The sequence below is a fragment of the Bombina bombina genome, chromosome 4 (assembly GCF_027579735.1).
Source record: "Bombina bombina isolate aBomBom1 chromosome 4, aBomBom1.pri, whole genome shotgun sequence".
In the NCBI taxonomy this organism is placed as follows: Eukaryota; Metazoa; Chordata; class Amphibia; order Anura; family Bombinatoridae; genus Bombina; species Bombina bombina.
In genome coordinates this window covers 165,393,659-165,418,146 of record NC_069502.1, presented here as the reverse complement: position 1 = coordinate 165,418,146, position 24,488 = coordinate 165,393,659, and the positions used below count along the sequence as shown (strand labels likewise).

Here is a 24,488-nt window from a genome sequence, read left to right as displayed (position 1 = left end):
GGAAAAAAGGACCTTGTGACAGAAGGTCTGGTCTTAACGGAAGAGTCCATGGTTGGCAAGATGCCATCCGGACAAGATCCGCATACCAAAACCTGTGAGGCCATGCCGGAGCTATTAGCAGAACAAACGAGCATTCCCTCAGAATCTTGGAGATTACTCTTGGAAGAAGAACTAGAGGCGGAAAGATATAGGCAGGATGATACTTCCAAGGAAGTGATAATGCATCCACTGCCTCCGCCTGAGGATCCCGGGATCTGGACAGATACCTGGAAAGTTTCTTGTTTAGATGAGAGGCCATCAGATCTATCTCTGGGAGCCCCCACATTTGAACAATCTGAAGAAATACCTCTGGGTGAAGAGACCATTCGCCCGGATGCAACGTTTGGCGACTGAGATAATCCGCTTCCCAATTGTCTACACCTGGGATATGAACCGCAGAGATTAGACAGGAGCTGGATTCCGCCCAAACCAAAATTCGAGATACTTCTTTCATAGCCAGAGGACTGTGAGTCCCTCCTTGATGATTGATGTATGCCACAGTTGTGACATTGTCTGTCTGAAAACAAATGAACGATTCTCTCTTCAGAAGAGGCCAAAACTGAAGAGCTCTGAAAACTGCACGGAGTTCCAAGATATTGATCGGTAATCTCACCTCCTGAGATTCCCAAACTCCTTGTGCCGTCAGAGATCCCCACACAGCTCCCCAACCTGTGAGACTTGCATCTGTTGAAATTACAGTCCAGGTCGGAAGAACAAAAGAAGCCCCCTGAATTAAACGAAGGTGATCTGTCCACCACGTTAGAGAGTGTCGAACAATCGGTTTTAAAGATATTAATTGATATATCTTCGTGTAATCCCTGCACCATTGGTTCAGCATACAGAGCTGAAGAGGTCGCATGTGAAAACGAGCAAAGGGGATCGCGTCCGATGCAGCAGTCATAAGACCTAGAATTTCCATGCATAAGGCTACCGAAGGGAATGATTGAGACTGAAGGTTTCGACAAGCTGTAATCAATTTTAGACGTCTCTTGTCTGTTAAAGACAGAGTCATGGACACTGAATCTATCTGAAAACCCAGAAAGGTTACCCTTGTTTGAGGAATCAAAGAACTTTTTGGTAAATTGATCCTCCAACCATGATCTTGAAGAAACAACACAAGTCGATTCGTATGAGACTCTGCTAAATGTAAAGACTGAGCAAGTACCAAGATATCGTCCAAATAAGGAAATACCACAATACCCTGTTCTCTGATTACAGACAGAAGGGCACCGAGAATCTTTGTGAAAATTCTTGGAGCTGTAGCAAGGCCAAACGGTAGAGCCACAAATTGGTAATGCTTGTCTAGAAAAGAGAATCTCAGGAACTGATAATGATCTGGATGAATCGGAATATGCAGATATGCATCCTGTAAATCTATTGTGGACATATAATTCCCTTGCTGAACAAAAGGCAATATAGTCCTTACAGTTACCATCTTGAACGTTGGTATCCTTACATAACGATTCAATAATTTTAGATCCAGAACTGGTCTGAAGGAATTCTCCTTCTTTGGTACAATGAAGAGATTTGAATAAAACCCCATCCCCTGTTCCGGAACCAGTAACAGTTGAAATAATAGAATCCAACTGAGAACCAAATAATTTGTTTCCCTGGAAAGAAATGGAAAGTAGAGTTGATTTAGAAGCCATATCAGCATTCCAGGTCCTAAGCCATAAAGCTCTTCTGGCTAAGATAGCCAGAGACATAAACCTAACATCAACTCTAATAATATCAAAAATGGCATCACAGATGAAATTATTAGCATGCTGGAGAAGAATAATAATATCATGAGAATCACGATTTGTTACTTGTTGCGCTAGAGTTTCCAACCAAAAAGTTGAAGCTGCAGCAACATCAGCCAATGATATAGCAGGTCTAAGAAGATTACCTGAACATAGATAAGCTTTTCTTAGAAAAGATTCAATTTTTCTATCTAAAGGATCCTTAAACGAGGTACCATCTGACGTAGGAATGGTAGTACATTTAGCAAGGGTAGAAATAGCCCCATCAACTTTAGGGATTTTGTCCCAAAATTCTAACCTGTCAGGCGGAACAGGATATAATTGCTTAAAACGTTTAGAAGGAGTAAATGAATTACCCAATTTATCCCATTCCTTGGAAATTACAGCAGAAATAGCATTAGGAACAGGAAAGACTTCTGGAATAACCGCAGGAGCTTTAAAAACCTTATCCAAACGTATAGAATTAGTATCAAGAGGACTAGAATCCTCTATTTCTAAAGCAATTAGTACTTCTTTAAGTAAAGAGCGAATAAATTCCATCTTAAATAAATATGAAGATTTATCAGCATCAATCTCTGAGATAGAATCCTCTGAACCAGAAGAGTCCAAAGAATCAGAATGATGGTGTTCATTTAAAAATTCATCTGTAGAGAGAGAAGATTTAAAAGACTTTTTACGTTTACTAGAAGGAGAAATAACAGACAAAGCCTTCTTTATGGATTCAGAAACAAAATCTCTTATGTTATCAGGAACATTCTGCACCTTAGATGTTGAGGGAACTGCAACAGGCAATGGTACATCACTAAAGGAAATATTATCTGCTTTAACAAGTTTGTCATGACAATTATTACAAACAACAGCTGGAGGAATAGCTACCAAAAGTTTACAGCAGATACACTTAGCTTTGGTAGATCCAGCAGGCAGTGGTTTTCCTGTAGTATCTTCTGGCTCAGATGCAACGTGAGACATCTTGCAATATGTAAGAGAAAAAACAACATATAAAGCAAAATAGATCAAATTCCTTATAAGACAGTTTCAGGAATGGGAAAAAAATGCCAAACATCAAGCTTCTAGCAACCAGAAGCAAATGAAAAATGAGACTGAAATAATGTGGAGACAAAAGCGACGCCCATATTTTTTAGCGCCAAATAAGACGCCCACATTATTTGGCGCCTAAATGCTTTTGGCGCCAAAAATGACGCCACATCCGGAACGCCGACATTTTTGGCGCAAAATAACGTCAAAAAATGACGCAACTTCCGGCGACACGTATGACGCCGGAAACGGAAAAGAATTTTTGCGCCAAAAAAGTCCGCGCCAAGAATGACGCAATAAAATGAAGCATTTTCAGCCCCCGCGAGCCTAACAGCCCACAGGGAAAAAAGTCAAATTTTTGAGGTAAGAAAAAATATGATAATTCAATGCATAATCCCAAATATGAAACTGACTGTCTGGAAATAAGGAAAGTTGAACATTCTGAGTCAAGGCAAATAAATGTTTGAATACATATATTTAGAACTTTATAAATAAAGTGCCCAACCATAGCTTAGAGTGTAACAGAAAATAAGACTTACTTACCCCAGGACACTCATCTACATGTTTGTAGAAAGCCAAACCAGTACTGAAACGAGAATCAGTAGAGGAAATGGTAAATATAAGAGTATATCGTCGATCTGAAAAGGGAGGTAAGAGATGAATCTCTACGACCGATAACAGAGAACCTTATGAAATAGACCCCGTAGAAGGAGATCACTGCATTCAATAGGCAATACTCTCTTCACATCCCTCTGACATTCACTGCACGCTGAGAGGAAAACCGGGCTCCAACTTGCTGCGGAGCGCATATCAACGTAGAATCTAGCACAAACTTACTTCACCACCTCCCTTGGAGGCAAAGTTTGTAAAACTGATTTGTGGGTGTGGTGAGGGGTGTATTTATAGGCATTTTAAGGTTTGGGAAACTTTGCCCCTCCTGGTAGGAATGTATATCCCATACGTCACTAGCTCATGGACTCTTGTTAATTACATGAAAGAAAGTGCGAAAGCATAAAAAATAAGGAATTGGAATAATTGTGCTTTATACAAAAAAATCATAACCACCATAAAAAAGGGTGGGCCTCATGGACTCTTGCTAATATGAAAGAAATGAATTTATCAGGTAAGTTCTTACATAAATTATGTTTTCTTTCATGTAATTAGCAAGAGTCCATGAGCTAGTGACGTATGGGATAATGACTACCCAAGATGTGGATCTTTCCACGCAAGAGTCACTAGAGAGGGAGGGATAAAATAAAGACAGCCAATTCCTGCTGAAAATAATCCACACCCAAAATAAAGTTTAAATGAAAACATAAGCAGAAGATTCAAACTGAAACAGCTGCCTGAAGTACTTTTCTACCAAAAACTGCTTCAGAAGAAGAAAACACATCAAAATGGTAGAATTTAGTAAAAGTATGCAAAGAAGACCAAGTTGCTGCTTTGCAAATCTGATCAACCGAAGCTTCATTCCTAAACGCCCAGGAAGTAGAAACTGACCTAGTAGAATGAGCTGTAATCCTCTGAGGCGGAGTTTTACCCGACTCAACATAGGCATGATGAATTAAAGATTTCAACCAAGATGCCAAAGAAAAGGCAGAAGCTTTCTGGCCTTTTCTAGAACCGGAAAAAATTACAAATAGACTAGAAGTCTTTCGGAAAGTCTTAGTAGCTTCAACATGCATAAGGCTACCGAAGGGAAAGATTGTGACTGAAGGTTTCGACAAGCTGATATCAACTTTAGATGTCTCATGTCTATCAAAGATAGAGTCATGAATACTGAGTCTATCTGAAAACCTAAAAAAGGTTACCTAAGTCTGAGGAATCAATGAACTTTTTGGTAAATTGATCCTCCAACCATGATGTTGAAGAAACAACACTAGTCGATTCGAATGAGATTCTGCTAAATATGAAGACTGAGCAAGTACCAAGATATCGTCCAAATAAGGAATACCACAATACCCTGTTCTCTGATTACAGACAGAAGGGCACCGAGAACCTTCGTAAAAAATTCTTGGAGCTGTAGCTAGGCCAAACGGCAGAGCCACAAACTGGTAATGCTTATCTAGGAAAGAAAATCTCAGAAACTGATAGTGATCTGAATGAATCGGAATATGCAGATATGCATCCTGTAAAACTATAGTAGACATATAATGCCCTTGTTGAACAAAAGGCAGGATAGTCCTTACAGTTACCATTGTGAATATTGGTATCCTTACATAACGATTCAATATTTTTAGATCCAGAACTGGTCTGAAGGAATTTTCCTTCTTTGGTACAATGAAGAGATTTGAATAAAAACCCCAGTCCCTGTTCCAGAAGTGGAACTGGCAAAATTACTCCAGTCAACTCTAGATCTGAAAACACATTTCAGAAATGCTTGAGCCTTCGCTGGGTTTACTGGGACACGGGAAAGAAAAAATCTCTTTGCAGGAGGCCTTATCTTGAAGCCAATTCTGTACCCTTCTGAAACAATGTTCTGAATCCAAAGATTGTGAACGGAATTGATCCAAATTTCTTAGAAAAAACGTAATCTGCCCCCTACCAGCTGGGCTGGAATGAGGGCCGCACCTTCATGTGGACTTAGGAGCTGACTTTGATTTTCTAAAAGGCTTGGATTTATTCCAGACTGGAGATGGTTTCCAAACTGAAACCGCTCCTGAGGATGAAGGATCAGGTTTTTGTTCCTTGTTGTGACAAAAGGAATGAAAACGATCATTACCCTGGAAAGAAAGGGAAAGCAGAGTAGACTTAGAAGACATAACAGCATTCCAAGTCTTAAGCCATAAAGCTCTTCTAGCTAAAATAGCTAGAGACATATACCTGACATCAACTCTAATGATATCAAAGATGGCATTACAAATAAAATTATTAGCATGTTGAAGAATAAAAATGCTATGAGAATTATGATCTGATACTTGTTGCGCTAAAGCTTCTAACCAAAAGATGAAGCTGCAGCAACATCCGCTAAAGATATAGCAGGTCTAAGAAGATTACCTGAACACAAGTAAGCTTTTCTTAGAAAGGATTCAATTTTCCTATCTAAAGGATCCTTAAGGAAGTACCATCTGCCGTAGGAATAGTACGCTTAACAAGAGTAGAGACAGCCCCATCAATTTTAGGGATTTTGTCCCAAAACTCTAATCTGTCAGATTGCACAGGATATAATTGCTTAAAACGTTTAGAAGGAGTAAATGAATTACCCAAATTATTCCATTCCCTGGAAATTACTTCAGAAATAGCACTAGGGACAGGAAAAACTTCTGGAATAACTACAGGAGATTTAAAAACCTTATCTAAACGTTTAGATTTAGTATCAAGAGGACCAGAATCCTCAATTTCTAATGCAATTAGGACTTCTTTAAGTAAAGAACGAATAAATTTCATTTTAAATAAATATGAAGATTTATCAGCATCAACCTCTGAGACAGAATCCTCTGAACCAGAAGAACCATTATCAGAATCAGAATGATGATGTTCATTTAAAAATTCATCTGAAAAATGAGAAGTTTTAAAAGACTTTTTACATTTACTAGAAGGAGGAATAACAGACATAGCCTTCTTAATGGATTTAAAAACAAAATCTCTTATGTTATCAGGAACACTCTGAGTATTAGATGTTGACAGAACAGCAACAGGTAATGTGACAGTACTTAAAGGAAATATTATCTGCATAAACAGTTTGTCATGACAAAACAGTACAAACAACAGCTGGAGGAACATATACCATAAGTTTACAGTAGATACACTTAGCTTTGGTAGCTCCAGCCCCAGGCAGGGATATTCCAGAAGTATCTTCTGACTCAGCTTCAACGTGGGACATCTTGCAATACGTAATAGAAAAAACAACATATAAAGCAAAATTGATCAAATTCCTTAAATGACAGTTTCAGGAATGGGAAAAAAATGCCAGAGAATAAGCTTCTAGCAACCAGAAGCAAAAAATCAATGAGACTTAAATAATGTGGAGACAAAAGTGACGCCCATATTTTCTCGCGCCAAAAAAGACGCCCACATTATTTGGCGCCTAAATGCTTTTGGTGCCAAAAATGACGCCACATCCGGAACGCCGACACCTTTGGCGCAAAAGAACGTCAAAAATGACGCAACTTCCGGCAACACGTAAGACGCCGGAAACAGAAAATAATTTTTGCGCCAAAAAAGTCAGCGCCAAGAATGACGCAATAAAATGAAGCATTTTCAGCCCCCGCGAGCTTAACAGCCCACAGGGAAAGTCAAATTTTTAAGGTAAGAAAAAAATTAATTATTCATATGCATTATCCCAAATATGAAACTGACTGTCTGAAATAAGGAATGTTGAACATCCTGAGTCAAGGCAAATAAATGTTTGAATACATATATTTAGAACTTTATATAAAAAGTGCCCAACCATAGCTTAGAGTGTCACAGAAAATAAGATTTACTTACCCCAGGACACTCATCTACATGTAGTAGAAAGCCAAACCAGTACTGAAACGAGAATCAGTAGAGGAAATGGTATATATAAGAGTATATCGTCGATCTGAAAAGGGAGGTAAGAGATGAATCTCTACGACCGATAACAGAGAACCTATGAAATAGACCCAGTAGAAGGAGATCACTGCATTCAAATAGGCAATACTCTCCTCACATCCCTCTGACATTCACTGCACGCTGAGAGGAAAACCGGGCTCCAACCTGCTGCGGAGCGCATATCAACGTAGAATCTAGCACAAACTTACTTTACCACCTCCATAGGAGGCAAAGTTTGTAAAACTGATTTGTGGGTGTGGTGAGGGGTGTATTTATAGGCATTTTGAGGTTTGGGAAACTTTGCCCCTCCTGGTAGGAATGTATATCCCATACGTCACTAGCTCATGGACTCTTGCTAATTACATGAAAGAAATATATATATACACACACACACACTATATATATATATATATATATATATATATACACACACTATTATATATATATATACAACACACTATTATATATATATATATATATATATATATACACACACACACTATTATATATATATATATATATACACACATATTTATGTGTATATATATATATATATATATATATATATACACACACATACACACAGCAAAGCCAAGCAAGCTGAAATTAATCAGTTTAACCAGACCTGAGCTATCGAGCAGATTTCAAAGGAACAAGATCTTCCTGTCTATAAATCAGTCCAGATTGGAATGCATAGAAAGTCTGTGTTGTGTGATTATTTTATTAGGTTTATAATGCTGTTTAGCAAATGTTTTTGTTCATTTAACTTAGTTTAATTATATATTCTGTGTTGTGTGATTATTTGATACTGTTTATAATGATGTTTAGCATTTAAAGTCCTCATTTCAAAGCTTTAAAAATAATGTATTAGGTGTTACTTATGACAATTTTGATAGGAGCCTGGAACCTAACCCCTTCACTTCCCATTGACTTACATTATAAACTGGGTTTCAATTTACAACGGTTTCGATTTACAACCATTCCTTCTGGAACCTAACCCCGGCGTAAACTGAGGGCTACCTGTACATATATATATATATACACACACACACACAAATCATTGCCTGTACACTATCCCAAAGCTAATATAAAAAAGGGACATTTTAGTACTATATTTTTGCTAAAACAAACTCATCTGTCAGTGTGAAGACAAACCCCATAGATGAGTCCTACTGTAGTATATTTTAATATGTGATGCATTTAAAATCTCTTATACTATGCACCAATATACATAATATATTATAAATAACAACTGTGGGGTTCTGAAACAATGCAGCTGTGACAAAGTCCAACAATAAGCAAATATTCAACACAAGGGGGAAAAAAACAGAGGCTGACGGCTACATGTTATATTTTATTGTCAATATGGTTAACATTTATCATACTGCATTTGTATAAAACATGCACTTTGTTTGAGGGATATTTAAGAGTACAGCATGACTGAGCCCACATAAATTACATATTTTATGTTTTAATAAGACCATGTAAAAATAATTCAAATAAGTGCCTCTGGGGCCCTTTTATCATCCCAGCTTAACATTCTCCAAATGCTCTACTTGAAATGCCTTTACCTAGAGCTGTGTGCTAGAGAATGCTCTCCAGAATATTAAAATAAATCTACAGTATGAATAAAGCTTGTGACAGCTCTTGTATGTGCACGTGCTATGAACACTTAAAAAAAAAATATTACAAATCACAGATGCTTGTTGTTTCAAGAAATAAAAACATATCTAAGATAGAAAAAAATAAGACCAAAATAGGTCATAGCACTTAAGGAAAATATGATAGAATCAGTGGATAATACTGAGGTTTTGGAGATGGGATGCTTAATTAAAGTACAGGAATAAAAGATATGTTAGTTCTGATCCATTAATGTGTGTGCAGCCAAATGTTTTAACTTTCTCCAAAATATTCTGAAATACATTCAAAAGGATGTTGGCAATATACCTGTGTAAAAATAGTGCACTAACCCCCCTCCCCTCCCACCCCCCCACAAAAAAAAAAAAAGAATCTGTTAAATCTGAATCTTAATCACTTATAATAAATCGATGGAATGGTCAAAAAATTGACACTTAAAATAAGGCATCCATATAAGTTATGGAAGTAGCCGGAAACGGCTTCAGGATCTATATAACGACAAGCTGCTGAGCACTTACATGCAATTCATTTTTGTTTCTATACAAAAGAAATGATATTGGTTAAATGCTATGGCTTCATACATGTGCATAGTTGCAAATGCAATAGGTAACGGTATTGACCAATGTGTACAAAAATAAATTGTGACGCTCTCACAAAGCCTCTTGCGGTACAGTACAATAGAAATATATACACAGTATAACGGTCATTCAATCATGTGCTCTTGCTTGGCCACTCAATTTCTCAAGGTGATCTACAAGACCCAATGGATCCATCAGTTGCGATAAGGAAGATGCTTATATCCTTTAGTCCGTATGTTGTAGTGTGAACTTCCAACGAGAGAGCTTTGTGAAACTGACGTCTAAGCTCTTTCACTACTTGAGAGACACAGCCTCTCTTAACAGTGGAGCCATTTTGTTTTTCTCTGCTAGAAGCACTATGCGTTAGCTTTGCCATATGATGAAAGGCTACCCCTGAGAGCCTGAAGCCAGCCAATAGAAATCCAGGGTGTATTTGTGTGTTTTCCCAGTGTGCCTGTTGCCCACCCTGAAGATTCCAAAGACACAGTCAGATGATACATTATTTTCTTTCTTTTTTTTATATATATTGCAGCAACAATTTTGTAAACCTCTGATATATATAAGCACAGTCTATTAGGAAAAAAAATATATATATATAGTTTTTTTGGGACAAGTTTTCAGTCTTATATATATTGGAAGATATCTTGAAATAGGGACTGCATTCACAGAAGGCAGTTAGCTGAAAAAGAAGAAAAACAAGATCGTTAATACAAAGTACTCGTCATTTTGTGTAAAGAGACTGATAATGTAAATATTTTTTTGCCAATAGAAAGTAGGGAATTAAGACTACTATTAAAAGGATATGATGTACATATACTGTAGACATTAAACCCATATTGTTTTCTTTCATGTTACATTCAGATAGAGCATGCAATTTTAAGCAACTTTCTAATTTACTCCCGTTATCAATTGTCCTTTGTTCTCTTATTATCTTTATTTAAAAAGCAGGAATGTAAGCTAAGGAGCTGGCCCATTTTTAGTTTAACAAAAAGCAATACAGACAATTTGAGATCTTATAACAAAAAGGCTGTAACAATGGAAAATAACTGATACTCTCTTCTGACGTGGACCGCTGCCTTCTCACAGTCTCTGCCAATGGACTGTTAGTATGTAGAACCTTTAGGGTATAGATGGCACAGGTCCTAAGTATCGATCTTGGTATTAAGATGTCCCTGTGGACAAAGAGACTTTTCTTGATGTGTGTATATTAGGCCAGATGATATAAGTGCAGTATACTCATACAATATTTAAATATTGGCTTTTGAGAAAGACAATTCAATTGTTGAAACACGTTGAGCTATTAATAAATGTTTTGTTCCTTTTAAACTTACAACCACTTTTGCTATTTTTTGTGACATCGCCGATCTTCGGACTCTAAGCAGCGAGTATATGCTATTTTTATACTCAGAGTCCTTATACTTTCAACACCAGAGTACTTTTATCCCCAGCTTGGCTGTTCATTACCCACTGAAGGGACCCTTCTTGACTGGCCGACATCTGATAACTATCAGAGTGAGTATACTGCACTTATATAATCTGGATTAATATACTGACATCAAGCAAAGTATTTTTGTCCACAGGGACATCTTAATACCAAGATCGATACACATAGGACCTGTGCTATCTATAACCTAAAGCTTCTCCATTTTTAGTTTAGCACCTGGGTAGTGCTTGCTGATTGGTGGATAAATGTAGCCACCAATTAGCTAGCGCTACCCAGGGCAGGGTGCTGAACAAAAAAAAAATGGGCCTGCTCCTAAGCTTACATTCCTGCTTTTTCAACTAAAGTTACCAAGAGAATGAAGAAAAATTGATAATGGGAGTAAATTAGAAAGTTGGGTTTAATGTCCTTTTAATTTTAATATTTTTGAAACCTGCTTTTCACATCTAAAAGGCAACTAAATGAGCAAAATCTGGAATAAAATGTTGGTTTAATGTTTTTATTTGTATATATGTATATATAGAGAGTTTTCAGAGCATGCAGATATATTAAGTTTATTCCGACATGCCTGTTTCCACCACCCACTACACCATGGTACCATATGGTGTTTATTAGTAAATGTGTAAGATATAGAAATGGATATCAAGATTGGCTGTAACTTTATGACAGTAAGAATTAGCTGGGAAAATCAATTTTGTTTTTAAAAAAAAGTACAAAATCAAAAACACTTCATGAATGTAACAAAAGTTGGAAGTCAGTTGTATGAATAGTTGCATCTCCACACATCACATAGAGACTTCAGAGATTGATACAATGAAAACACATCTAGAAAATAACACACACTGCATTCAATACAAGGTGTATCTTTAGATATCTAGTTTAGTTTTACTTACCAAGAGATGACATGCTAGAATTATAATAAGAATGAAAAGATACAGCTTTATCATATTAGACTGAGAAACAAAAGTAAGTTTTAATGAAAGTTACTTGCTACTCAAATAACTGGTAACCTGAGCAAAACTCTGAAGTTTTAGAAATAAAAATGTATATATTTAATTTTCATACAGTTATCAAAAAATGTCTTCTTCACAACACTGCAAGACCACACGCCACAAGCAACATAGATACAAATCTACCCGCTGCGTAGTCATTTTAATTAAGGGAAATAAAGTGGGGTTTTTTCCCTTTAAAGATACCCTTTAATTAACAATATCATTCCTTTGGCTTATCTTTAATTTGCGATAATTTTTACATTTATATATAATTAAACAAATTAAAAATCTTTTTAAAGGGACAAATAAACACCTTGTGATTATAATATAAAATGTTATGCTTAGTTTTATATATATATATATATATATATATATATATATATATATATATATATATATATATATATATATATATATATATATATATATATATATATATATACAGTATAGTAAAAACAGCTTTGCAGTATACCTTTATTGTTTATTTTAATTTCCTTTTTATGTCATTTAGCTCTGATAATTGTGGGGTTTTTTAATTCTCAGGACTGAAAAAAACACACTGCAGACTTCTCAAGGCTAACCTTGTTGCATAGTTTTCCCTAATTGGCTTTAACATGTAAGAAATACAAAACAATGCACTTTATTCTAGCCCAATGACCCATGGCTGGCCTGGTAAACTATAGACTCAACCCCAGATTGGCTCCTCCAATAAGGCAGTGGGTCGAGTTTAGCTATTGAAGAACAATTGATGCAAACAAGATTTTAATTTGTTTTTAAAAATGGTCATACTTCACTTATATATCCTATAACAATACAACAGAACTTTCTTGTACACTATCCCTTTAAAGGGACATTAAGCATTTAATGAATTTTATAAGCATATTATTGAGTTTATTCCCTTCCTTCCTCTCGTCATGTTGAATTGTATCTTTCACTAAATTCCAGTGCTAACCTGTTTGCGCATGTGCAGCAACTCTTTTTCAGATACCTGCAGTGTAACCTAGGTTACAAAATGGCAGCACCCATGATTAGAGAGAGATGGTGCATGAAATGTATTTAGTGTTCCTTTAAGTTTTGATTAAAAAAAAGTGCAGTAAACATTCCAAAATATGTGAATGTGATACGTCTGCACTTTGTATGCTCATTAAAGGGACATTAAACACTAAATACATGCTAGATATAATGATGCATTCAAAGAAAAGATTAGTCCATGACTAACACATAGATGTATTTTTTAAAGTTTCATTAGTTGTTTAAAAAGTGACAAAATAAGTGTAAAGTTTTAGTGTCTATAAAACACTGGGAGCTGCCATGTTGTAACTTGTGTTACCTTCTCTGCTGTGGCCAATTAGGGTCAGTTATAAATAGGTCACTAGAGTGTGCAGCCAATAGTTGTGCTGGATTTAACAGTGTTCTGCACTTCCATTTCTAACAAGAACTGAAAAGCTCACAATTTCAGAATGGAATTACAGGCAAAGAGGACAAAATAAATAATGAAAGTATATTGCAGAGTTGTTTTAATATATACAATTTATCATTTTATATTACCATCTCAAAGTGTTTAATGCCCCTTTAAATATTAAAGCTTTAGGTGGATTCTCATCCTGGGTGTTGGACACAGTCTCACACATAATTAGAGCAGACAGTAAAAAGGCTGTCTAGATAACAAGGACAGATAAGACACCTTAAAATGAGGATTTGTCTATATATCATTAATTGAATCTCTTGTTTACATTGCAAAGATTACTTTAAGAAGCTTTTCAACATGCAAAAATAGTCAAGCAAAGAGGTAGATGTAAATAGAACTTATTTTATGGGCACATACTAATATCTCTCCTTAGACTTCTAATGATTTATTTTTGCATCAACATTTTCAGTAGTATTTATAAAAAAAAGTGTATACACATTTTATCTAAATTTTTCATGTCACTTTTTAATGTTTTGTCCAGATCAGTAAATTATGTTAAGTCCAGACTATATGGGTGACAAAGATGAATAATTTATCTTGCAATAGCATTCTTGCATTGCTACCCTTTTCTCCCCCACAGCTTATAAATCCGGTAACCAGTTCAGCAGCAACAAACAAAGCACACAAACTTTGAAACGCAGGCATTATTTAGGAATGGTCGTGCAAACAGGCCACACTCCACCTAATTTACCCAGCTTATTTCTTCAGAAATCAAAAACATCGTCATCATCATCCTCAACATCATCAATAGACCAATCCCAGTCTTTAAATGCCAAATCAAGTAATCTGCAATAGGAGTTTTCAGATTTATGAGTGAGTATAGCAGAAGACTACCATAGTATAATTCCCCTTTAAAGCTATTTTTATACATGTATATACAAGCAATGGGGCACCACAATGCAAACTATCTACATACAAAACCTATTTATAAAATAATTTTATAGAGGATGAGAGGAAATGTCAGTTGAAAATCCTATGGTATGGTGGAGATTGAAATGCTCAAAGCATTCCTCATGGCTGTGTAAGATAATGAAAAAGCAATCCGTCAAGGTTCCATTCTTACTGATGGACCTCTTGGTAAAGGAGACACAATCTATGTGGCTTTCTGAAACAACTGATCCGATGTAGGAAACTGCAGCTCCATTGAGTCCAAAGATTTTTTACAGTCATATTTGTATAAGATCCTTAAAGGGACACTGAACCCAATTTTTTTCTTTTGTAATTCAGAAAGAGCATGCCATTTTAAGCAACTTTATAATTTACTGCTATTATCAATTTTTCTTCGTTCTCTTAATATCATTATTTGAAAAAGAAGGCATCTAAGCTTTTTTTTGGTTTCAGTACTCTGTACAGCACTTTTTTATTGGTGGATGAATTTATCCACCAATCAGCAAGGACAACCCAGGTTGTTCACCAAAAATGGGCCGGCATCTAAACTTACATTCTTGCATTTCAAATAATGATACCAAGAGAATGAAGAAAATTTGATAATAGGAGTAAATTAGAAAATTGCTTAAAATTTCATGCTCAATCTGAATCACGAAAGAAAAATTTTGGGTACAGTGTCCCTTTAAAATGTTGAAAAGAGCTTGGCCAATTCCCTTGTGTACCAGAAAATCTATTGGCAACATAGATTCTGCTAAAAACCTTAGGAGCACTTGTTAGAGTTCTGCTTGCTCCTGGTGGGAAAGGACCATTCAGTAGGAACAAGGCATTCTTCACACTTTGGGAATGTAAATAAAAGCTGACAATTTCACAGAGGGATGCCAAATATCTACAGAAGCTGAGCCAATAAGGAGCTTCCCTTCATACTGTATCATGGATACAACCAAAGATAAAGTCCCTGTGAGATCCAAACACGTAGTAATAAGCTCTGAAGAAATGTAATGCTCCAAATTAGGTGACACATTGAAAATTAAAGGGACAGTCAAGTCCAAAAAAACCTTTCATGATTCAAATAGGGCATGTCATTTTAAACAACGTTCCAATTTACTTTTATCACCAATTTTGCTTTGTTCTCTTGGTATTCTTAGTTGAAAGCTAAACCTAGGAGGTTCATATATACGAATTTCTTAGACCTTGAAGGTCGCCTCTAATCTAAATGCATTTTGACAGTTTTTCACCACTAGAGGGCGTTAGTTCATATGTTTCATATAGATAACATTGAGCTCATGCACATGAATATACCATGGAGTGAGCACTGATTGGCTAAAATGCAAGTCTTTCAAAAGAACTGAAATGAGGGGCAGTCTGCAGAGACTTAGATACAAGTTAATTGCAGAGGTAAAACAAGTATTATTATAACTGTGTTGATTATGCAAAACTGGGGAATGGGTAATTAAGGGATTATCTATCTTTTAAAGCAACAAAAATTCTGGTGTTGACTGTCCCTTTAAATGTCACCATTTATATTCACACTATAAGGTAAAATCCTTTAAAACATTTATTTTATTATCTTATTGCAGCAATTCTTAAAAAAAAGAAGTCATTTTGATTCTCTACACAAGTTCCAGACAACACAACAATGAGGCGGTTGCTATGACATCTCATTGCCCTACCAATAAGAAAGTACTATAAAAGCAAGCGTTCAGAAAGGAGCCAACAGATTGGGCGCATACATTTCCTCTGAATAATTTAATTCAAGGATTTAAATACAATCTATAAGAGATGCCCTTAAAACAGGGCTCATGATACACTCTTGCCTATTACATAATTTGACTGCAAATTTGACATTGTAAACACAAAAAGTACAGGATTTTCTAAATAGAAATGTTCACAACTGAAAAGGCACATATTGAAACATATAAATACATGGAGAATATTCCGCGATATCTGTGTAACAGATTGTAAACATTTATCCATAAAGAAGGATACTCAGATCAGAGGACAATAGAACTGAGATGTAAACCTTTATCCATAAAGAAGGATACTCAGATCAGAGGACAATAGAACTGAGATGTAAACCTTTATCCATATAGAAGGATACTCAGATCAGAGGACAATAGAACTGAGATGTAAACCTTTATCCATATAGAAGGATACTCAGATCAGAGGACAATAGAACTGAGATGTAAACCTTTATCCATATAGAAGGATACTCAGATCAGAGGACAATAGAACTGAGATGTAAACCTTTATCCATATAGAAGGATACTCAGATCAGAGGACAATAGAACTGAGATGTAAACCTTTATCCATATAGAAGGATACTCAGATCAGAGGACAATAGAACTGAGATGTAAACCTTTATCCATATAGAAGGATACTCAGATCAGAGGACAATAGAACTGAGATGTAAACCTTTATCCATAAAGAAGGATACTCAGATCAGAGGACAATAGAACTGAGATGAAAGAATGGTTTGTAAAGCAAATAGATTTGTGGTTTCTCAAGTGCAAGTAGTATACAGACAACCCTACAGCCACAGCTTGTTTGTATTCCAACCATTTTTCTGCTGTTTTATAAGCTACGTTTCTTAAGGTGCTCTATTTGAACTATTAGTAACCTAAAAAAACAGAATTTATGCTTACCTGATAAATTACTTTCTCCAACGGTGTGTCCGGTCCACGGCGTCATCCATTACTTGTGGGATATTCTCCTCCCCTACAGGGAAAGGCAAGGAGAGCACACAGCAGAGCTGTCCATATAGCTCCCCCCCCCAGTCATTCGACCGACGGTTAGGAGAAAAAGGAGAAACTATAGGGTGCCGTGGTGACTGTAGTGTATAAAGACAAAAAATTTTTCAACCTGATTAGGAAAACCAGGGCGGGCCGTGGACCGGACACACCGTTGGAGAAAGTAATTTATCAGGTAAGCATAAATTCTGTTTTCTCCAACATTGGTGTGTCCGGTCCACGGCGTCATCCATTACTTGTGGGAACCAATACCAAAGCTTTAGGACACGGATGAAGGGAGGGAGCAAATCAGGTTACCTAAATGGAAGGCACCACGGCTTGCAAAACCTGTCTCCCAAAAATAGCCTCCGAAGAAGCATAAGTATCAAATTTGTAGAATTTGGCAAAAGTGTGCAGAGAATACCAAGTCGCTGCCTTACATATCTGATCAACAGAAGCCTTGTTCTTGTAGGCCCATGTGGAAGCCACAGCCCTAGTAGAGTGAGCTGTGATTCGGTCAGGAGGCTGTCGTCGGGCAGTCTCATAGGCCAATCGGATAATGCTTTTTAGCCAGAAAGAGAGAGAGGTAGCAGTAGCTTTTTGATCTCTCCTCTTACCAGAGTAAACGACAAACAAAGATGAGGTTTGTCTAAAATCTTTTGTTGCTTCTAAATAGAACTTTAAAGCACGAACAACATCTAAATTGTGTAATAAACGTTCCTTCTTTGAAGCTGGTTTCGGACACAGAGAAGGAACAACTATTTCCTGGTTAATATTCTTGTTGGAAACAACTTTTGGAAGAAAACCAGGCTTAGTACGCAAAACAACCTTATCTGAATGGAAAACCAGATAGGGTGGATTACACTGCAAAGCAGATAATTCAGAAACTCTTCTAGCAGAAGAAATAGCACCCAAAAACAGTACTTTCCAAGATAATAACTTAATATTTATGGAATGTAAAGGTTCAAACGGAACCCCTTGAAGAACTGAAAGAACTAAATTTAGACTCCAAGGAGGAGTCATGGTTCTGTAAACAGGCTTGATTCTAACCAAAGCCTGAACAAAAGCTTGTACATCTGGCACAGCTGCCAGTCGTTTGTGTAACAAGACAGGTAAAGCAGAAATCTGTCCCTTTAGAGAACTAGCGGACAACCCTTTATCCAAACCTTCTTGGAGAAAGGAGAGAATCCTTGGAATTTTTATTTTACTCCAGGAGAATCCCTTGGATTCACACCAACAGATATATTTACGCCATATTTTATGGTAAATCTTTCTAGTCACAGGTTTTCTGGCTTGGACCAGAGTATCTGTCACAGAATTCGAAAACCCACGTTTGGATAAAATCAAGCGTTCAATTTCCAAGCAGTCAGCTGCAGAGAAACTAGATTTGGATGTTCGAATGGACCTTGTACTAGAAGATCCTGTCTCAAAGGTAGCTTCCATGGTGGAGCCGATGACATATTCACCAGGTCTGCATACCAAGTCCTGCGTGGCCACGCAGGAGCTATCAGAATCACCGAGGCCTTTTCCTGTTTGATCCTGGCTATGAGCCTGGGAAGGAGAGGAAACGGTGGAAACACATACGCTAGGTTGAACGACCAAGGCGCCACTAATGCATCCACTAGAATCGCCTTGGGATCCCTGGATCTGGACCCGTAACAAGGAATCTTGAAGTTCTGACGGGACGCCATTAGATCCATGTCTGGAATGCCCCATAATTGGGTTAACTGAGCAAAGACCTCCGGGTGGAGTTCCCACTCCCCCGGATGGAAAGTCTGACGACTCAAATAGTCCGCCTCCCAGTTGTCTACTCCTGGGATGTGAATAGCAGATAGATGGCAGGAGTGATTCTCTGCCCATTGGATGATCTTGGTTACTTCCTTCATCGCTAGGGAACTCTTTGTTCCCCCCTGATGATTGATGTATGCAACAGTCGTTATGTTGTCCGACTGAAATCTTATGAACCTGGCTTTCGCTAGCTGAGGTCAAGCCAGGAGCGCATTGAATATTGCTCTTAGTTCCAAAATGTTTATCGGGAGAAGCGACTCTTCCCGAGACCATAGGCCCTGAGCTTTCAGGGAGTCCCAGACCGCGCCCCACCCCAAGAGGCTGGCGTCGGTCGTGACAATGACCCACTCCGGTCTGCGGAAACTCATTCCCTGAGACAGGTGATCCTGGGTCAACCACCAGAGAAGTGAGTCCCTGGTTACCTGGTCTACTTGAATTTGGGGAGACAAGTCTGTATAGTCCCCATTCCACTGATTGAGCATGCACAGCTGTAATGGTCTTAGATGAATTAGAGCAAAAGGAACCACGTCCATTGCTGCGACCATTAGTCCTATTACTTCCATGCACCGAGCTATGGAGGGTTGAGGAATAGAATGAAGAACTCGACAAGCGCTTAGAAGCTTTAACTTTCTGACTTCTGTCAGGAAGATCTTCATTTCCATAGAATCTATTATTGTTCCCAGAAACGGAACCCTTGTGGACGGTGACAGTGAACTCTTTTCTATGTTCACCTTCCACCCGTGAGATCTGAGAAAAGCCAACACAATGTCTGTGTGGGCCCTCGCTTTGGAAAGAAATGACGCTTGGATTAGGATGTCGTCTAGATAAGGTGCTACAGCGATGCCCCTCGGCCTTAGGACCGCTAGAAGGGACCCTAGCACCTTTGAGAAAATTCTGGGAGCGGTGGCTAAACCGAATGGAAGAGCCACGTGAAGGATGGAACTCTGAGGAAATTGTTTAATATCTTTAAATCCAGGATTGGCCTGAAAGTTCCCTCTTTTTTGGGAACCACAAACAGGTTTGAGTAAAAACCTAGACCTTGTTCCCCGGAGGGGACTGGGTTTATCACTCCCATCTTTGATAGGTCTCTTACACAATGTAAGAATGCCTGTTTCTTTATCTGGTCTGAAGATAAGTGAGACAGGTGGAATCTTCCCTTTGGAGGAAGTCCCTTGAACTCTAGCAGGTATCCCTTGGAGACTATTTCTAGTACCCAGGGATGCGGAACATCTCTTGCCCAAGCCTGAGCGAAGAGAGATAGTCTGCCCCCTACCAGATCCGGTCCCGGATCGGGGGCTACCCCTTCATGCTGTCTTGGTAGCAGCAGCAGGTTTCTTGGTCTGTTTACCCTTGTTCCAGCCTTGCATGGGCTTCCAAGCGGGTTTGGGCTGGGCCGCGTTACCTTCTTGTCTAGCGGCAGTGGAGTTATTAGCCGGTCCGTTCCTGAAATTGTGAAAGGAACGAAAATTAGACTTGTTCTTAGCCTTAAAAGGCCTATCCTGTGGGAGGGCATGGCCCTTACCCCCAGTGATGTCTGAAATAATTTCCTTCAATTCCGGCCCAAAAAGGGTCTTACCCTTGAAAGGAATATTAAGTAACTTAGTCTTGGACGACACATCTGCCGACCAGGATTTTAGCCAAAGCGCTCTCCGCGCTACTATAGCAAAACCTGAGTTTTTCGCCGCCAATTTCGTAATTTGAAAAGCGGCATCCAATATAAAGGAATTAGCTAACTTTAATGCGTGAATTCTGTCCATGACTTCTTCATAGGAAGTCTCTTTCTGGAGCAACCTTTCTAGTTCCTCGAACCAAAAGGACGCCGCTGAAGTGACAGTAATAACACACGTAGCTGGTTGAAGGATGAACCCTTGTTGAACAAAAATCTTTTTAAGCAATCCTTCCAATTTTTATCCATAGGATCTTTGAAAGCGCAGCTGTCCTCTATAGGAATAGTTGTGCGCTTCGCTAGTGTTGAAACAGCTCCCTCAACCTTCGGGACCGTCTGCCATGCGTCCCTTCTAGGGTCTGCTATGGGAAACATTTTCTTAAATATAGGAGGTGGGGCAAAGGGTACACCTGGCTTCTCCCACTCCTTATCCACTATGCTCGCTACCCTCTTGGGTATTGGAAAGCGTCTTCGTGCACTGGGACCTCTAAAAATTTGTCCAATTTGCACAACTTCTCTGGTACTACTACAGAATCACAGTCATCCAGAGTAGCTAATACCTCCTTAAGCAAAGCACGGAGATGTTCTAGCTTAAATTTAAATGCTACTATATCAGGTTCTGCCTGTTGAGAAATTTTTCCTGAGTCTGAAATTTCACCCTCAGACAGCCCTTCCCTCACAGCCAATTCCGATTGATGTGAGGGTAAAATAGATAAGACATCGTCAGCGTCTGATTGTTCATCCTTTTTTTATCTGTATTTAAAACTGAACAATCACGCTTTCTCTGAAATGCTGGCAGTTTGGATAAAAGATTTGCTATAGAATTATCCACTACTGCTGTTAATTGTTGCATAGAAATAAGCACTGGTGCGCTAGGTGTCGCCTGCGCGGGCAAAGCTGGTGTAGACACAGAAGGAGAGGATGTAGAATTATCCTCACTACCTTCATTAGATAAATTATCTTGGGCAACATTATGAAATCTAACAGAGCTGTCCTTATTTTGTTTGGACGCTATGGCACAATTATCACAAACACTCAAAGGGGGAACACATTTGTCTCTACACACACAGAACATAGGTTATCTGATGGCATAGACATGTTAAACAGATTTAGGCAGGCAAACAATGCAATAAAAACGATTTACGTTACTGTCTCTTTAAATAATAACATTACACACTTTATTTCTGAATGTTCAAAAAACTATGAAGGCACTATCCGATTTTTATGAAATTTGGACCCCAGTGTCTTAATGCTTATAAAGTATTGCACAGCAAATATGGAGACTCTAGCTCTTAAAACAAGCTAATTGTTGGATTTAACCGTTTTTATACACTACAATCCCTGCTACAGTATTGCTGCAGCATTTTACCTTCCTTAGGGGTCAATCATCCACAGAAATAAGCCTTCTGGAGTCACTTTCTGAGTCACAGGACCCTCTCACATGAAAACTGCATGCACTGCCTTGAAATCAACTGCACAGCTGAAGCACCAAAATGAGGCTTCCTCCCTCAGTACACTAGAGTGAAGGGGCCTTCCTGACTAGATTTAGGTGTCTAAAACATGCCAGATCAATAAAAAACGTTCCCAAGTGTATATGAGCTTATAAAACAGTTCAAATGCCATGATATTGTAATAAAAACCAATCGATTTTGCCCCTAACAGTGTCTACCAGCATAAAAATCAAAAAGGGGAAGCCTGTTATCTTTTTTGCTGAGGTGAAAGAAAAATGGCTTACCATTTTCCCTGAGGGGAAAAATGACTGTCATCTAGCATTAGCCTGTGTTGTTAGAAGGAGACTAGTCATACCTGAAGCAGATGAGTCTGCAAACTGTTACCCCCAACTGAAGTTCTCTTGTTTCAACAGTCCTGCGTGGTAACAGCAATGGATTCTAGTTACTTGTGCTAAAATCATATTCCTCTTAACAGAAATCTTCATCACTTTTCTGTTGTAGAGTAAATAGTACAAGCCAGCACTATTTTAAAATAACAAACTCTTGATAGAAGATATAAAAAACTACAACTAACACCACAAACTCCTCACCATCCCCGAGGAGATGCTACTTGTTCAGAGCGGCAAGGAGAATGACTAGGGGGCGGAGCTAGAGGGGGAGCTATATGGACAGCTCTGCTGTGTGCTCTCCTTGCCTTTCCCTGTAGGGGAGGAGAATATCCCACAAGTAATGGATGACGCCGTGGACCGGACACACCAATGTTGGAGAAATATCACTCTTACATATAGCAAATTATTTAATGCATCAATATTCTAAATTGTATTTTTTAAAAGGACTTTATAAAACAAAGCTGATGATTGTGGAGTTCTTGACAAAGAACAAGCTTAAATAGTGAAAATAATAATGTTTACAGGACACTGGACGCTTACAATCCACCATATACGTTTGTAACAGTTTATAGAACTCAGATGTCCACACTTATCCTCCCAAATTTTCCTAAATGGACAGGAAACCCCCACATTTTCTTTCATTATTTAGATAGAACATACAATTTGAAACAACTTTTCAATTGATTTCTATTATCAAATTTGCTGCATTCACTTGTTATCTCTTTGCTGAAGGAACAGCATTGCACTAACGGCAGCTAGATGAACACATCTAGCCAATCACAAGAGACAAATGTGTGCAGACACCAATCAGCAGCTAGCTCCCACTCGTCTAGGATATGTGCTTATTCTTTTACAACAAGAGATACCAAGACAACGAAGCACATTTGAAAATAGAAGTGAATTTAAAAGGGTCTTAAAATACATCTATCTTAATCATGCACATTTAAAATTTGACTTTCCTATCCCTTTAAGAAACTGCAGAAAACATACATCTGCTGTTTAAAAGGCATTGAAGAGGGGAAACACAACCTCATGTTTGTGCATCCCCCCCTAACAATGCAAGGACCCAACAACAAAACATATAAGATGCATATGAGGCTTAGCTAGGAGACGAAAAAGGGGATTAAAATAGTTTGCAGCATTATTTTTTAATCCCCAGCCTAACATCATCAGTGCTAAACTGGGAGCTTCTAAGTAAGTTTTTAAACAGTTTTATACTGGATTTTTAGATCTGTATCTGTTCATATTATTCTTTATAGTAGTGTCTATTACATGCAGTTATATGAAAATGAGTGTATACTGTCCCTTTATAGGTGATTCAATTCACAAACATTTAAACCACACACAAATAAACTAAACCTGTTGTCCTTGTTAAACCCGTTCTGCAAGTTTAAACCATTCTCCCTTTCTTTGCAGTTAGTTTCCAAGTGCTCACTCTCTGAAATGATGTTCACAATTGTTTGACTTTACATTATTATAAAAGGTTGTTTTTATTCCAATGGAAATGCTCATCATAAAGTTTGCTTATTTTAATGATTAAATGGAGCAATGCTGCCTAAGCTAATAGGAGACTAAAACAAATTCTAAGTTTCTTTGGATTGTTTTACAACCACCATAACAAAAACCTGTATCTACTTCAGTTACTTCTAATGGACAGTACCACAAATATTGTATTTTGTGTGGCATCGCTTTATTCACTTCTGAACCTAATAACCTGTATTTTATACATTTCTTTCTTTTTGTAATTTAGACATTATGCTTAGGTTTATAGACACATCTGCCAGATTAGTTTAACTCCACATTTAGGAAGCCAAAACATGAGTTTTAAGATTATGCTGAAGCCGTACAGCCTCAACATACTGTTTGCTTCCATGTCTATTTAAAGCTATGTTTCTATATGTCCAAGTTTAAAAAAAACAACCAACCTTTACCATATAACATGACAGAGCAGCACCATAATACACAATTGTATATTAACACGTGGGTACACATTATACAATATCAGAGTTTACTATGATCACCTTAGGTTAGGAGCTCAATCTTGCTATCCCTCTTTCCTCTATTTATGTTCCAGTAAATCTCTTCTTAAAACCGTTGGCCATCCGAAATCTCACCGCAAACCATAAGTCAGCCTG

The 24,488-nt window shown here is 37.8% G+C and overlaps 1 protein-coding gene across 3 annotated transcripts in view; it reads right to left on the bottom strand.

The window, feature by feature from the left end:
* Positions 1-8,662: 8,662 nt before the first annotated feature.
* ROCK2 (Rho associated coiled-coil containing protein kinase 2) overlaps positions 8,663-24,488 on the bottom strand; it is a 653,542-nt gene continuing 637,716 nt past the window's right edge. For 2 of the 3 annotated variants that reach the window (XM_053709676.1, XM_053709678.1), the window contains 2 exons: positions 14,137-14,231; positions 8,663-10,223 (listed from right to left, as the gene is read on the bottom strand). In XM_053709676.1, coding sequence (XP_053565651.1) covers positions 14,150-14,231 — 82 coding nt within the window. In that variant the 3' untranslated portion in view covers positions 8,663-10,223; positions 14,137-14,149. The remainder of the gene's footprint in view (positions 10,224-14,136; positions 14,232-24,488) is intronic. The other variant, XM_053709677.1, reaches the window with a different exon arrangement.